General features: G+C 49.1%; 1 protein-coding gene across 1 annotated transcript in view; it reads right to left on the bottom strand.

The window, feature by feature from the left end:
- The window catches only part of wdr55 (WD repeat domain 55), a 35,959-nt gene that overhangs the window by 5,654 nt on the left and 12,624 nt on the right, over positions 1-17,681 (bottom strand). The window contains exons 3-6 of the mRNA XM_041205422.1: positions 17,482-17,627; positions 14,786-14,886; positions 4,366-4,453; positions 2,269-2,448 (exon numbers count right to left, since the gene is read on the bottom strand). Coding sequence (XP_041061356.1) covers positions 2,269-2,448; positions 4,366-4,453; positions 14,786-14,886; positions 17,482-17,627 — 515 coding nt within the window. The remainder of the gene's footprint in view (positions 1-2,268; positions 2,449-4,365; positions 4,454-14,785; positions 14,887-17,481; positions 17,628-17,681) is intronic.

Here is a 17,681-nt window from a genome sequence, read left to right as displayed (position 1 = left end):
TCAACAGAGATATGTGTGATGTTAGATAATTGATCACAGTCTAAAAAGAAAATAACTTTAGAGAATGGAACAGATTATTGATAAGGAAGAGGTCCATATGGCTATGTTCAGCAATGTGTTTAACTACCTGAGGGTCATAAGGTCCCAAAGTTAATCACTAGGGTCACAAGCTAAATGAACTCGATGTCTTAACTGAACTATGAAAGTGATAAACATGACTATCGACAGGTAATAAACTGAAAACAGGAGACAGCTTCTTAAGGGAAATTCAGAACAATAAATACTGGCCTTGCCAGTGAATTTCACATCCCATGAAATAGAAAAACCCAAACAACTGTTTGATTGTTGCTTAGAATGGGTCTAATAGAATGGGTGTGTTCACATGGGTTTGGATACGGTAAGATGACAAAATGATGCCTTATGAGTTAATGGGAATCTAAACCCAATACAAGATCAGATCGTTGTTGATGTTAATTGTGAGACAAGTACAGGCCAGGAGAGCCTCCCCACTCCCCTTCCAAATGGAATTCTTTTACATTCACAAGGCCTCCGGTTAATGTCTCATCTGAAAGATCACCTCTGACAATGCAGCACTCCCTCATTATTGTACTGATTGTCAGCCTGGATTCCTTTATTCTTTCACGGGATGTGGGTGTCGCTGGCAAGGCCAGCGTTTATTGCCCATCCCTAATTGCCCTTGAACTAAATAGCTCATAGGCTATTTCAAAGGACAGTTCAGAGTCAACCACTTGGTTGGATCCGGAGTCACATGTAGACCAGACCAGGTAAGGATGGCAAATTTCCTTCACTAAGGTCATTAGTGAACCAGATGGGATTTTACAACAATTGATGATAGTTTCATGGCAACCATGACTGAGACTAGCTTTATATTCCACATTTATTAATTGAATTTAACTTCCACCAGCTACCATGATGGGATTTGAACCCGTGTGCCCAGAGCATTAGCTGGGTCTCTGGATTACTAGATCAGTGATATTACCACTACACCACCATCTCCCCTGGGATTTAAACCCATGACCAGCTGACTACGAGAGGAGAGAGTTACCCACTCAATCATTGTTGACTCCTTGTGCAGGACTCCACTCGGATACACAAGAACACGAGGAACAGGGACAGGAGTAGACCACACGGCCCATCGAGCCTGCTTCACCATTCAACAGGATCATGGCTGACCTTGGGCTTCAACCCCATTTTCCCACCCACTCCCCATATCTCTTAATTCTGAGACACCAAAAATCTGTCCAAAATGTATTTAACGATGGAGCATCCACAATCTTTTGAGGTAGAAAATTAAAGATATGGGAGACTCTTTAATCAAATAGGATGAAGATGGGCCAGCATCATCCACATACAAAATAGCCACTGCCCTTCTAAAGTACTTCACTGATTTTAAAACACTTGGAATTGTCCAGTGGATGCGCTGAGGCATGATCTGAAATGGTTAGTGCTTCGTGCAGCTTGTTCAAATGTGAACACATCACCATCTAGTGGTAAATGTATGTTATGGCTTTTTCTAGTTATCAAGATGGATGGATAAAGGCAGGAAACACAAAAGCTGGCACTTTTTAATGTCTTTAACATAGGAAACCATCCTAAGGCGCATAACAAGAATGCAATCAGACAAAAATTCTTAGAGCTATAAGGTGATAAAAGCTTGGTTACAAGCAGGTTTTGAGATAGATTATAAAGGAGCAGAGAGAGAAATGGAGGAGCCAGAGTAATAGGGAGGGAATTCCAGAGCTTGGTGGGTGTGGGTGTGGGGGGTCTAGATGGCTAGAAGTAAGCATTTCAATGAGTGAAGAGAATGGGGTATATGTAAGAGGCCAGAGTCGGGGGAACAGAGTGTTCTGAGTGCTGGACAGCTGGAGAAATTTAGAGATAGGGAAGAGCGATGCCATGGATGGATTTCACCACAATGATGAGAATTTTAAATTTGAGGTGGTGTTGGTTTGAGAGCAATGTAGATCAGTAAACACAAGTATGGTGATTGAACTGGATTTGTTGTGGGTTGGGGGCAGCAGAGATTTGAATGAGCTCCGGTTTATGGAAGGTGGAAGATGGGAAACTAGCCAGGAGTGCATTGAAATAATGGAGTCTGGAAGTCACAAATGCATGGATCAGGGTTTCAAAAGCAGATGGATATGGTTTGGGAGCTCAGCACAGGATCAGTAGCACAAGGTTACAAAGTTCAGCCTGACACAGTGGTCAGGGTGTACTCATGCGCTCCAGCCTGAAGCAGTCCCATACCTGGTTGTGAGCAGGATCTTCTTATTCTGGTCGATCGTGATATCACTGATGTAGTCGTCATGATTTTTCATCTCCATGAACGAGGTTTCCTTACGCAGATCCCATACTTTCAATAGACCATCATCATCACCAGTGGCAAAGAGATTTTCATCAATCAGCTTCAAGCTATTAATTGCAGCACTGTAGGGAGCAAGGATCAATAGAACTGGAGCCAAAGGTCAGACATTGGGAGAGAGTAAAGTAAAAGGTGAGCAACTGGGAGGGAGCAGAGGTCACAGGTCAAGAACTGGGATGGGGCAGATTCAATAATCAGGCACCGGGAGGGGGCGGACAGCCGAGGTCAGGCACCGGGAGGGGGCGGACAGCCGAGGTCAGGCACCGGGAGGGGGCGGACAGCCGAGGTCAGGCACCGGGAGGGGGCGGACAGCCGAGGTCAGGCACCGGGAGGGGGCGGACAGCCGAGGTCAGGCACCGGGAGGGGGCGGACAGCCGAGGTCAGGCACCGGGAGGGGGCGGACAGCCGAGGTCAGGCACCGGGAGGGGGCGGACAGCCGAGGTCAGGCACCGGGAGGGGGCGGACAGCCGAGGTCAGGCACCGGGAGGGGGCGGACAGCCGAGGTCAGGCACCGGGAGGGGGCGGACAGCCGAGGTCAAGCACCGGGAGGGGGCGGACAGCCGAGGTCAAGCACCGGGAGGGGGCGGACAGCCGAGGTCAGGCACCGGGAGGGGGCGGACAGCCGAGGTCAGGCACCGGGAGGGGGCGGACAGCCGAGGTCAGGCACCGGGAGGGAGCAGGGGTTACAGGTCATCCATTCCGTTGGAGCAAAGTGAAAGGTTGGACAACAGCAGGGAGGGGCTTGGAGCTACTTAGCTTCCCAGTTTCTAATATGCAAACTGATGAACAAGTTTAACATAATCAAGGGATAGCACAAAGATCAAACAGACTGGAATACAGCCACCTATAAAGGGAATGAAATGGAGCTGATGGGGTGTAAACTGAGGAAAAGCATAGTCCGATAGAGCTATGCTCCCTGCCCCTGACCTGACTGGCCAGGTGGTTAACAGTAAGGTTGAGTGTCTTGAGCTACAGGAAGATATAGACAGATGGTCAAATGGGCAGATAAGTAGCAGATGGAATTTAACCCTGAAAAGTGTGAGGTGATATTCTTTGGAAGGAGTAATTTGACAAGGAAGTATTCAATGAACAGCATGACACTAGGAAGTTCTGTGGAACAAAGGGACCTTGGCATGTGTGTCCATAGATTTCCGAAGGCAGAGGAGCATGTTAGTGGGGTGATGAAAAAGGCATATGGGACACTTGCTTTTATCAATCGAGGCATAGATTACAAAAGTAGGGAGGTCATGTTGGAGTTGTATAGAACCTTGGTGAGGCCACAGCTGGAGTACTGTGTGCAGTTCTGGTCGCCACATTATAGGAAGGATGTGATTGCACTGGATGGGGTGCAGAGGAGATTCACCAGGATGTTGCCTGGGATGAAACACTTAAGTTATGAAGCGAGGTTGGATAGACTCGGGTTGTTTTCGTTGGAGCAGAGAAGACTGAGGAGCGACCTGATCGAGGTGTACAAGATTATGAGGGGTATGGACAGGGCGGATAGGGAGCAGCTGTTCCCCTTAGTTGAAGGGTCAGTCACGAGGGGACATAAGTTCAAGGTGAGGGGCAAGAGGTTTAGGTGGGATGTGAGGAAAAACTTTTCTACCCAGAGGGTGCGATGGTGTGGAATGCGCTGCCTGGGAGGGTGGTGGAGGCAGGTTGCCTCACATCCTTTAAAAAGTACCTGGATGAGCACTTGGTACGTCATAACATTCACGGCTATGGACCAAGTGCTGGTAAATGGGATTAGGTAGGTCAGGTGTTTCTTTTGTGTCGGTGCAGACTCGATGGGCCGAGGGGCCTCTTCTGCACTATGAGATTCTGTGATTCTGTGACTCCTGCAGGACTCCCTGACCACTCATTCATGTACCCCATGTGCTACACCCCTCATGCACCCAGCCTCCACCACGACTCAAAACACCCAAATCACACCCTCACGTCAGATTGCGCGCTCCAGGCTGATGGTCAGCCACAGCACATACCTGTGAGCTTTTGGAATCTTTGTTACCAATTTGCCTCTTTCAACATTGAGAATGTGAATCGATTTGTCTTTGGAAACAGTGAAAAGTTCTGAAAGAGAAGAAAGAGTGTGAATTCGGACCACCCTGTGACACCACATGATGCTTAACGTGCTGAGGGGTGGGTCAAAAATTCACAATTTTCATCACAAAAATGAAAGACAAGCTAAACACCGTCGGGGGACCAGTAAAAATCCAAGCCTAAAGTCCATCCTACATCTAAACAGCACAAAACTCTCACTTCAATATCCGCATCTCTGGCTGGACACGATGCTGCACACTATTACTGAAGGGGCCGAGGGTCGGGCCGCGCCAGTGAAGGGGGCCGAGGGTCGGGCCGCGCCAGTGAAGGGGGCCGAGGGTCGGGCCGCGCCAGTGAAGGGGGCCGAGGGTCGGGCCGCGCCAGTGAAGGGGGCCGAGGGTCGGGCCGCGCCAGTGAAGGGGGCCGAGGGTCGGGCCGCGCCAGTGAAGGGGGCCGAGGGTCGGGCCGCGCCAGTGAAGGGGGCCGAGGGTCGGGCCGCGCCAGTGAAGGGGGCCGAGGGTCGGGCCGCGCCAGTGAAGGGGGCCGAGGGTCGGGCCGCGCCAGTGAAGGGGGCCGAGGGTCGGGCCGCGCCAGTGAAGGGGGCCGAGGGTCGGGCCGCGCCAGTGAAGGGGGCCGAGGGTCGGGCCGCGCCAGTGAAGGGGGCCGAGGGTCGGGCCGCGCCAGTGAAGGGGGCCGAGGGTCGGGCCGCGCCAGTGAAGGGGGCCGAGGGTCGGGCCGCGCCAGTGAAGGGGGCCGAGGGTCGGGCCGCGCCAGTGAAGGGGGCCGAGGGTCGGGCCGCGCCAGTGAAGGGGGCCGAGGGTCGGGCCGCGCCAGTGAAGGGGCCCGAGGGTCGGGCCGCGCCAGTGAAGGGGCCCGAGGGTCGGGCCGCGCCAGTGAAGGGGCCCGAGGGTCGGGCCGCGCCAGTGAAGGGGGCCGAGGGTCGGGCCGCGCCAGTGAAGGGGGCCGAGGGTCGGGCCGCGCCAGTGAAGGGGGCCGAGGGTCGGGCCGCGCCAGTGAAGGGGGCCGAGGGTCGGGCCGCGCCAGTGAAGGGGGCCGAGGGTCGGGCCGCGCCAGTGAAGGGGGCCGAGGGTCGGGCCGCGCCAGTGAAGGGGGCCGAGGGTCGGGCCGCGCCAGTGAAGGGGGCCGAGGGTCGGGCCGCGCCAGTGAAGGGGGCCGAGGGTCGGGCCGCGCCAGTGAAGGGGGCCGAGGGCCGGGCCGCGCCACGGAAGGCTGCGAGCGCCGGGCCGCGCCACGGAAGGCTGCGAGCGCCGGGCCGCGCCACGGAAGGCTGCGAGCGCCGGGCCGCGCCACGGAAGGCTGCGAGCGCCGGGCCGCGCCACGGAAGGCTGCGAGCGCCGGGCCGCGCCACGGAAGGCTGCGAGCGCCGGGCCGCGCCACGGAAGGCTGCGAGCGCCGGGCCGCGCCACGGAAGGCTGCGAGCGCCGGGCCGCGCCACGGAAGGCTGCGAGCGCCGGGCCGCGCCACGGAAGGCTGCGAGCGCCGGGCCGCGCCACGGAAGGCTGCGAGCGCCGGGCCGCGCGACGGAAGGCTGCGAGCGCCGGGCCGCGCGACGGAAGGCTGCGAGCGCCGGGCCGCGCGACGGAAGGCTGCGAGCGCCGGGCCGCGCGACGGAAGGCTGCGAGCGCCGGGCCGCGCGACGGAAGGCTGCGAGCGCCGGGCCGCGCGACGGAAGGCTGCGAGCGCCGGGCCGCGCGACGGAAGGCTGCGAGCGCCGGGCCGCGCGACGGAAGGCTGCGAGCGCCGGGCCGCGCGACGGAAGGCTGCGAGCGCCGGGCCGCGCGACGGAAGGCTGCGAGCGCCGGGCAGCGCGACGGAAGGCTGCGAGCGCCGGGCAGCGCGACGGAAGGCTGCGAGCGCCGGGCAGCGCGACGGAAGGCTGCGAGCGCCGGGCAGCGCGACGGAAGGCTGCGAGCGCCGGGCAGCGCGACGGAAGGCTGCGAGCGCCGGGCAGCGCGACGGAAGGCTGCGAGCGCCGGGCAGCGCGACGGAAGGCTGCGAGCGCCGGGCAGCGCGACGGAAGGCTGCGAGCGCCGGGCAGCGCGACGGAAGGCTGCGAGCGCCGGGCAGCGCGACGGAAGGCTGCGAGCGCCGGGCAGCGCGACGGAAGGCTGCGAGCGCCGGGCAGCGCGACGGAAGGCTGCGAGCGCCGGGCAGCGCGACGGAAGGCTGCGAGCGCCAGGCAGCGCGACGGAAGGCTGCGAGCGCCAGGCAGCGCGACGGAAGGCTGCGAGCGCCAGGCAGCGCGACTGAAGGCTGCGAGCGCCAGGCAGCGCGACTGAAGGCTGCGAGCGCCAGGCAGCGCGACTGAAGGCTACGAGCGCCAGGCAGCGCGACTGAAGGCTGCAAGTGTCAGATAGTGTTACAGGAGGGTGCGAGTGTCAGAGAGTGTTACAGGAGGGTGCGAGTGTCAGACGGTGTTACAGAAGGGTGCCAATGTCAGAGAGTGTTAAAGAAGGGTGCGTATTACAGAAGGGTGCAATTGTTGGACAGTGTTACTGAAGGGTGCGAGTACAGACAGTTTTACTGAAGGGAGCAAGGTGAGGCATTGTTAGTTTAGTGTGTGAGGGTGAGGCAGTATTAGTGAAGTGTGCGAGGTAGAGGCAGTATTAGTGAAGTGTGCGAGGGTGAGGCAGTGTTAGTGAATTAGTGCGAGGGTCACAGCGGTACTGAAGCATGCCTGTGTCAGACAGTGTTACTGAAGTGTGCAAGTGCCAGACGGTGTTACTGAAGGGTGTGAGTTCCAAACAGTATTACTGAACGGTTTCAGTATCAGACAGTGTTACTGAAGGGTTCAAGTGTCAGACAGTGTTACTGAAGGGTAGGAGCATCAGACAGTGTTATGGAAGAGTGGGAATATCAAACAGTGTTACGGAAGGGTGCAAGTGTCAGACAGTGTTACCGTAGGGTGCAAGTGTCAAACAGTGTTCAAGGTTGCAAGCACCAGTGTCACTGAAGCGTGAGTGTTAAGACAGTGTTACGAAAGAGTGAGAGTATCAGACAGTGTTACTAAACGGTGCGAGTATCAGACAGTACTCCTGAAGGGTGCCAATGTTAGACAGTGCTACTGCACGTCTATTGTTCTAACATATTTTCCCTCAATTTGCAGCACACAAATTTTGAATGTCCAACTTTACTACAATTAAATCACTTCAATTTTCCAATGTCACTTCTAGCCTCAGCACCTTCCCTTTTACTGAGAAAATATTTCCAGTGAATTTCCACCTACTCCTCTTCCCTGACTACCCTCATTCCTTTCACCTTCCACTTTCTATCCTTTTTTGATTCAAAAGGGTGACGATAAAAAGGTTTGTCTCTATGAACCAACCCATAATCATCAGCTATTGCGCTGCTTATTTCAACCCTCTGTTCCTCCACATGAGTTCTCACTACCGAAGGAATTGAATCTTTAAATTCTTCCAAAAGAATTTTTCTCTAAGAGTTGCATATGTTGTCTCTATCTTTAATGCCTGTATCCACCAATCAAAATTACTTTGTTTTACTCTTTCAAACTCAATATAAGTTTGCCCAGGCTGTTTTCTCATATGCCTAAATTTCTGCCTGGATGCCTCAGGAACCAACTCATATGCTCTCAAAATAGCCTTTTTTTTTAACCACATCCTAGTTCACCGACATTTCTTCTGACAGTGAAGCATAAGCTTCATGTGCTCTACCCACTAGCCTAGATTGTAACAACAATGTCCAGTTTTCTTGTGGCCATTTCATCTGTTTAGCTATCTTCTCAAATGATATAAAGAATGTTTCAACATCTCTTTCCTCAAACTTTGGAATAGCTTGTACAAATGTAAACATCTCCCCACTAGGTTTTAGGTTAAAGGTTTTCTCATCATCAGAACTTGCCTCAGCATTTGATGTCTCCTTTTTAAAATCCAGCTTTTTAAGCCGATACTCTCTGTCTCTTCCTTCATTCTCTCTTCCATTGCTAACTTTTCCCTCTGGAGATCAAGTTTTCGCATTTCCAATTCTTTTTGAAATAATCTCTCTTTATCCCTTCGTCTGCTGCCTCTTGTTCCAGTTTTTTTTTCATTTCCAATTCATTTTCCTTTTTGTTTGCCTCCAATTCTAGTTTTCTCAGTTCCTTTGCTTGTTCAAATTCAAGCCTTTTCATTTCTACCTGACTCTAGTGCCAGGCATCACTTCCAATTTTAAATGCTGTGCTTATATCTTTAATTATAACTGCTCTCTTTGCCCCTGCAGGTAATCCCAATTGTAATTTACCTGCCAATTCTATTAACTAACTTTAGTTACTTTTTGTAAACCAGCCGAAGTTATAACTTCAACTCCCAGACAATTTTTAGCAACTGCCAAAGCCATGCTGCAGTCTCACCACTTCAAAAAACCTCACACCAATTCCTGAAATCAAAGTGCTTCTCATACTCGTAACCTTAAGATTCACCGTCTCCAAACCAGTCAAGGAATCTCAAATATATCCCACAAAGAACCCCTAACCATGTTATGGTACAGCCAATGGCAAATGCTGAGTTCTTCAAATCTCAGAGGGAAACTTGAAACAACTACCACAACTAATTGTGCAATTTGTATGTTTCAAGATGCAGGCTTTGAATTCAGTAGTAATAAGACCATCTAAACTTATAGTTTTTTACAAAACATTTATTAACAAGAAAAATTATTTTTAAGCAAATACATATGTCTAAAATTACACTATAACTTCTAAACCCCCGAAATAATCTGACTCCCAGTTACACTTCTGTTAAGGCAACAGTAAGACATTTAGATTTTAAAAGACCCAGGCAAAGAAACATGACACCCTGAACAATCCAATTCAAAATGAGTTTCCTTAACTTTAGTTCTTTGTAGACAGCAGCTTGAGGCTTAGATGCTAAAAGCATGTCACACTTGTTAGATCTTAGAATTCCTACTCTTATACCTTTATGCTTTTGCTCCTTTATACATAGTTTCCCCTTTGAATGCAAATTCCCATTATTTCACTATGTCTTTGGACTTTAGGATGTATGGAGAGGTGGTCACAGGCTAAGAGTCCACAGGCAGGAAGGGAATGGGTGACCACCAGGCAAAGCAAGAGGACTAGGTAGGCAGTGCAGGAATCTCCTGTGGCTATTCCCCTGCAAAACAGATATACTGCTTTGGACACTGTTGGGGGGGAATGGCTTCTCAGGGGAAAGCAGCAACAGCCAAATTCTTTGCACCGTGGTTGGCTCTGCTGCACCGGGGAGGAGTAAAAAGTGTGGGAATGCAATAGTTATAGGGGATTCAATTGTAAGGGGAATTGATAGGTGTTTCTGTGACCACAAACGAGACTCCAGGATGGCATGTTGCCTCCCTGGTGCTCGGGTCAAGGATGTCTCAGAGCGGCTAGAGGACATTCTGAAGGGGGAGGGTGAACAGCCAGTGGTCGTGGTGCACATTGGTACAAACGACATGGGTAAAAAAAAGGGATGAGGTCCTAAAAGCAGAATACAGGGAATTAGGAAGTAAGTTGAAAAGTAGGACCTCAAAAGGTAGTGATTCAGGATCGCTACCAGTGCCATGTGCTAGTCAGAGTGGAAATATCATGATATATTGGATGAATACGTGGCTGAAGAGATGATATGAGGGGGAGGGTTTCAAGATTCCTGGGGCATTGGGACCGGTTCTGGGGGAGGTGGGACCAGTACAAACTGGACGGGTTACACCTGGGCAAGACTGGGACTATTCCTCAGGGGAATATTTGCTAGAGTGGTTGGGGAGGGTTTAAACTAAAATGGCAGGGGGGTGGGAACCTATGCAAGGAGTCAGAGCAGGGGGAATCAAGGGCAACAGCAAAAGACAGAAACGGGAATAAGAAAAGTGATAGGCAGAGAAATCAAAGGCAGGAATCAAACAGGGCCTCAAATAGTGGGAACCGGACAAGGAATGTTAAAAAGAAAAGCAGGCTTTGTGCCTTAACTGCGCAAATAGATGTATACAGGTATGATGTAATCGGGATTACGGAGACATTGCTGCAGGGTGACCAGGAATGGGAACTGAACATCCAGGGGTATTAGGAAGGACAGGCAAAAAGGAAAAGGCGGTGGAGTTGCATTGCTGATTAATGAGGAAATTAACGCAATAGTGAGGAAAGATATTAACTCCCAACGATGTGGAGTCTGTATGGGTGCAGCTGAGAAACACTAAGGGGCAAAAAATGTTAGTGGGATTGTATATAGACCCCCAAACTGTAGTGGTGATGTTGGAAATGGCATTAAACAGGAAATTAGAGACGCAGGCAATAAAGGAACATCTGTAATTATGGGTGACTTTAATCTGCATATCGATTGGGCAAATCACATTAGTAACAATATCATAGAGGAGGAATTCCGGGAGTATGTACAGGATGGTTTTCTAGACCAATACGTTGAGGAACCAACTAGAGAACAGGCCAAAGATAAAAACAAAAAACTGCGGATGCTGGAAATCCAAAACAAAAACAGAATTACCTGGAAAAACTCAGCAGGTCTGGCAGCATTGGCGGAGAAGAAAAGAGTTGACGTTTCGAGTCCTCATGACCCTTCATGAGGACTTGAAACGTCAACTCTTTTCTTCTCCGCCGATGCTGCCAGACCTGCTGAGTTTTTCCAGGTAATTCTGTTTTTGTTTTAGAGAACAGGCCATCCTAGACTGGGTATTGTGTAATGAGAAAGGAATAATTGGCAATCTAGTTGTGCGAGGCCCCTTGGGGATGAGCGACCATAATATGATAGAATTCTTCATCAAGATGGAGAGTGATGTAGTTGATTCTGAGACCAGGGTCCTGAATCTTAATAAAGGAAACTACAATGGTATGAGGCGCGAGTTGGCTATGATGGATTGGGAAACGTTACTTAAAGGGATGACAGTGGATAGGCAATGGCAAACATTCAAAGAGCGCATGGGTGAACTGCAACAATTGTTTATTCCTGTCTGGCGCAAAAGTAAAATAGGAAAGGTGGTCAAACCATGGCTTACAAGGGAAATTAGAAATAGTATTAAATCCAAGGAAGAGGCATACAAATTGGCCAGAAAAAACAACAGACCTGAGGATTGGGAGCACTTTGGAATTCAGCAAAGGAGGACCAAGGGATTGATTCTTCTTATTGTGTCCACGGACAGTCTATACATGGCCCAGCCAGAACTGGACACATTTTTGTGCCTTGCTGTTGAATTCGGCAAGATCTGTAACAGTACAGGGTTCCTCTAGCGATGGGCATTACAGGAGATGTTGCATAGTCAGTGGCTCAGTTCCACATTCACAAGTTGTCAGGCTGGTTATATATCCCCCATTTGCTTAGTGACACCTTTGAATGACCTACACCAGTCCTAAGTCTGATAAGGCACTTCCAGGTTGCCCAGCTGCAATTAGCTCCTGGGGGAAGGCTTTCATCCGGTAGAATTTCCATCGCTGGGGATTGATTAAGAAGGGGAAAATAGAGTACAAGAGTAAGCTTGCAGGGAACATAAGAAATGACTGTAAAAGTTTCTATAGGTATGTGAAGAGAAAAAGATAGGTGAAGACAAATGTAGGTCCCTTACAGTCAGAAACAGGGGAATTTATAATGGGGAACAAAGAAATGGCTGACCAACTAAATACATACTTTGGTTCTGTCTTCACAAAGGAGGACACAAATAACATACCAGGAATGTTGGGGAACACAGGGTTTAGTGAGAGGAAGGAACTGAAAGAAATCAGTATTAGAACGGAAATGGTGTTGAAGAAATTTGTAGGATTGAAGGCCAATAAATCCCCAGGGCCTGATAATCTACATCCCGGAGTATTTAAGGAAGTGGCCCTAGAAATAGTGGATGCATTGGTGGTCATCTTCTGAGATTCTATAGACTCTGGAACATTTCCTACAGATTGGAGGGTAGCTAATGTAACTCCACTATTTAAAAAGGAAGGTAGAGAAAAAACAGGGTATTATAGACCAGTCAGCCTGACATCGGTAGTGAGGAAAATTCTAGAGTCCACTATAAAAGATTTAATAGCTGAGCACTTGGAAAACAATGGCAGAATCGGACGGAGTCAGCATGGGTTTATGAAAGGGAAATCATGCTTGACAAATCTATTGGAATTTTTCGAGAATATAACGAGTAGAGTTGATGAGGGAGAGCCAGTAGATGTGGTTTATTTAGACTTTCAGAAGGCTTTTGACAAAGTCCCACATAAGAGATTGGTGTGTAAAATTAAAGTGCATGGGGTTGGGGGTAGCATATTGAGATGGGTAGAAAACTGGTTGAGATAGGAAACAAAGAGTAGGAATAAACGGGTCTTTTTCCGAATGGCAGGTAGTGACTAGTGGGAAACCGCAGGGATCGCATCTGGGACCCCAGCTATTCACAATGTATATTAATGATTTAGATAAGGGAACTAAATGTAATATCTCCAAATCTGCAGATGACACAAAGCTGGGCAGGAGGGTGAGCTGTGAGGAGGATGCAGAGATGTTTCAGTGTGATTTGGACAAGCTGAGTGAGTGAGCAAATGCATGGCAGATGCAGTATAATGTGGATAAATGTGAGGTTATCCACTTTAGTAGCAAAAACAGGAAGGCAGGTTATTAATTGAGAGGGGGGAAATGTACAGAGAAACCTGGGCGTCTTCGTACACCAGTCGCTGAAGGTAAGCATGCTGGTGCAGCAGGCGGTAAAGAAGGGAAATGGTATGTTGGCTTTCATAGTCAGAGGATTCAAGTACAGGAGCAGGGATGTCTTGCTGCAATTATACAGGGCCTTGGTGAGACCACACCTGGAATATTGTGTGCAGTTCTGGTCTCCTTATCTGAGGAAGGATGTTCTTGCTATAGAGGGAGTGCAGCGAAGGTTTATCAGACTGATTCGTGGGATGGCGGGACTGACATATGAGGAGAGATTGAGTCGATTAGGATTATATTCGCTGAAGTTCAGAATAATGAGGGGCGATCTCATAGAAACCTATAAAATTCTAACAGGACTAGAGAGGGTAGATGCAGGAAGGATGTTCCCTTTTGGTGGGGGAAGTCCAGAACCAGGGGTCACAGTCTGAGGATATGAGGTAGACCATTTAGGACTGAGATGAGGAGAAATTTCTTCACCCAGAGAGTGGTGAGCCTGTGGAATTTGCTACCACAGAAAGTAGTTGAGGCCAAAACATCGTATGTTTTCAAGGAGTTAGATATAGCTCTTGGGGCGAAAGAGATCAAAGGGTATGGGGAGAAAGTGGGAGCAGGCAATTGAGTTGGATGATCAGCCATGATCATAATGAATGGCAGAGCAGGCTTGAAGGGTGGAATGGCCTACTCCTGCTCCTATTTTCTATGTTTCTATGTTTACTTCACTGATCATAAAAATCTCTCACAGTACCAATTTTACCACTAATCTTTGGGAAAAATAAACACGCTGTTTCTGAACTTCACCTGGCTAGGTGACAAATTTCACCCCTCCTTTGAAAACAACCTAGTCAGGTTTATTTAAAATTACAAATGTTCCCTTTATCCCTATGTCTACCTACTTATCTTTTCAAACATAGCTTATCTAACATAGCAAAGCCTTCAGCCCAGCTGCCTTTAATCCAATTAAATCTGACACACATACCACTATTTTGCAACATGTTCCAATTACTTTGTTATATCTTCTTGAGAGAAGGGTGTGAGCGTCAGACAGTGTTACTGAAGGGTGCGAGCGTCAGACAGTGTTACTGAAGGGTGCGAGCGTCAGACAGTGTTACTGAAGGGTGCGAGCGTCAGACAGTGTTACTGAAGGGTGCGAGCGTCAGACAGTGTTACTGAAGGGTGCGAGCGTCAGACAGTGTTACTGAAGGGTGCGAGTATCAATGTTACTGAAGGGTGCGAGCATCAGACAGTGGTACTGAAGGGTGAGTGTATCAATGTTACCGCAGGGTGTGAGTATCAGACAGCGCTACTGGATGGTGCGAGTGTCAGTGTTACTGAAGGGTGAGAGTATCAGACAGTGCTACTGAAGGGTGCGAGTGTCAGTGTTACTGAAGGATGAGAGTATCAACGTTACTGAAGGGTGTGAGTATCAGACAGTGTTACTGAAGGGTGCAAGGAGCAGAAAGTGTTACTCAAGGTTGTGTGTATTAGACAGTGTTACTGAATGCTCTGAGTATCAGACAGTGTTACTGAAGGCTGTGAGTATTATAGTGTTACTGAAGGCTGTGAGTATCAGACAGCATTACTGAATGCTGTGTGTATTAGACGGTGTTACTGAAGGGTGAGAGTATCAGACAGTGTTCCTGAAGTTTCAGACTGTTACTGAAGGTGTTGCTGCTTCAAGTGAAAATTTAACAATTTGTCTTTGATATGCATGTGGACAGTTGCATTTTTTGAGTTATTGATCTAATCAGCTTACCCTGCCCATTTGGAGTGAATGCCAGTTGTCGGCAGGATTTTAAGTGATGGCCTGATGACCACAGTTCCTGGTTTCCAGATTCCTCACACGAATATGAGACACTGGAACAGAATTGAAGGCAGAAGTTCATTTCGCTTGAAACTGAATTGAGATTTATTTCATGTTCCTGTTGACATTTTGCTCAGTGTTGTCCGAACAGCTGGAGTTACAGCCCAGCCTGAGACACGTTCATGAAGCAACAGAGCGCAACCTCATGACCCCAAACACTCCTCACTGACTTTCCCACTCACTTATACCCCCACTGGCTATCACACTCATTGATATCCTGCCCACTGACTACCACACTCACTGATAACCCCTAGCCCATCCACCTGACTATTACACTCACCAATACCCCGCACCACCCCACGATCACACTCAGCAATACCCAAACACCCCGCTGATTATCACACTCAGCAATACCCAAACCCCCCGCTGATTATCACACTCAACAACACCCCCCAAACCCCCACTTACAATCACATTCACCAATACTCCCCTCCACCCCCACTATCACATTCAGTGATACGCCTTAGCCCCTCCACCTGACTATTACGCTCAACAATAACCCCCTCCACCCCACGAACACACACAATACCCCCAACCACCCCCCCACTGACTATCACATTTAACAATACCCTCCAAATGCTCACTTATGATCACACACAGCAATACATCCCTCCACCACCACTATCACGTTCACTGACAGCCCTCCCGCTGACCGTCACCCTCACTGACAGCCCTCCCGCTGACCGTCACCCTCACTGACAGCCCTCCCGCTGACCGTCACCCTCACTGACAGCCCTCCCGCTGACCGTCACCCTCACTGACAGCCACCCTCACTGACAGCCCTCCCGCTGACCGTCACACTCACTGACACCCCTCCCGCTGACCGTCACACTCACTGACACCCCTCCCGCTGACCGTCACACTCACTGACACCCCTCCCGCTGACCGTCACACTCACTGACACCCCTCCCGCTGACTGTCACACTCACTGACACCCCTCCCGCTGACTGTCACACTCACTGACACCCCTCCCGCTGACTATCACACTCACTGACACCCCTCCCACTGACTATCACACTCACTGACACCCCTCCCACTGACTATCACACTCACTGACACCCCTCCCACTGACTATCACACACACTGACACCCCTCCCACTGACTATCACACTCACTGACACCCCTCCCACTGACTATCACACACACTGACACCCTTCGCACTGACAATCACAGTCACTGACACCCCTCCTATTTGGGAATTTGTTAAAAGTTATGATAATAATAATTCATAGCTATCTGTATATATTTAACTTGTGTAAATTAAGAAAACGTTTCATTTCATTTAATATAAAACTTCGAGACTTGGTGGTCTGATTCCTGCATTTAGACTTGCATCTCAAACATATCACTTAAAAATACAGGTTTGACAGTTGTTTAAAGTTTCCCTTTGGGATTTTTAAATAACTCAACTTTACCATAACAGAGCAGTTCAAAATAAAATTATAGCTTGTATTAATAATTCCCAGAATATTTTGGGGTTTAAAGCTAAATTTTAATGTATGAAAATTTGGAAGCTGCCTCAACAATAGCCTTTTTCAGCATTCTAGAAATCACTTGTGTTAGTTTAGGAAATGTATGTTGAACAAAGATTGCTGCAAACATTAACACTGCAATAAGCGCTTTAAGATTAGAACTTAACAAGGACTGGCTGCAAACAGGAAAAGCAGTGAGTTTCACCAGAGTGCAAAAGGGGCCAGTGGTAGATCAGGAGAAGACATTGCAAAGATTGGGGGTGGGGAGAAGGAACCCAATGATCTGAGGGCCTTTTAGGCTTGATTCTTCTCGCTTGTCTTCTGCTCTCTGAGCTCTCTCCAAGTACTGTTAGGACCTAGGCAAACCACCCACCCCAACACAACCCACTTTACTTTCCCAGTGTTTCCCCAATCTAAGTTTTAAAAATATGGAAATATAAAGCTGGGATCACTGACTATGAAGCTGTCAAATAATGCTAAAAATAAATGCTTCACAAATATCCTTAAGGGAAGGAAGCCTGCTTTCTTTACTTTGCCCACCAGCACCTTCTCAGGGTAACTGGGGCTGGGCAATAAACATCGACTTTACTAAAAAGGCCCTTAACCCATGAATTTAAAACCCACATTTTAAAAAGTTAGTCTGAAACTTAGGGACCTGTCTCGCAATTGGCATAGTGGCCCAGTGGTGAAGCAACTGGACTTCTATTGGCCTAGAGGGAACAGCAATTGACCTCTTAATGCTCTGGGAGGTAAGGGAATTGGCCTCTTACTGATGCGGGGAGACACTGCAATTACAGCCTTAAGGCAGCACATCAAGTTGCAATCTAACAGAATATGTTGCATGGTAGAATGCTCCCCTCCTTATACAAGTGTATCCTCCAGTCCACTGTGAGCAACATCATGGGTCAACCACAGGTAGATTCAGTTACTTGGGGACCAACGTGCACCATTTGCTTTCTCTTTGCATTTTTTGGTTACAGGTAGTACCTTGAATCTTTGGCAGGCTGACGTCAAAAGGCCTCACGTGGTTAGGAGAGCCTGTGCATTTTTACCTGTCCTAGCTACTGAGGAGATTGTTCTGATGACTGTATTGTAACCCTGCAGTGAAATACATACACATATACATCTCCATCCACATCTCCAGCTGCGATGACATCCCGCGTTGGGTGAAAAGCTATCGTATTTACAATTGCATCGAAGGTGATGTCTTCGGGAGTCTCTCTTACTCTGGCCTCTTTCACCTCCTCATCTTCCGAATGATCCTATCAGAAGCAACAGGTTAGAATCAAGGATATGGTGAACTGTAGCAAGTCACA

This window comes from Carcharodon carcharias, chromosome 14 (genome assembly GCF_017639515.1).
Source record: "Carcharodon carcharias isolate sCarCar2 chromosome 14, sCarCar2.pri, whole genome shotgun sequence".
Taxonomy (NCBI): Eukaryota; Metazoa; Chordata; class Chondrichthyes; order Lamniformes; family Lamnidae; genus Carcharodon; species Carcharodon carcharias.
The sequence above is the reverse complement of the archived record's forward strand: the minus strand, read 5'-3'. Positions and strand labels throughout refer to the sequence as shown.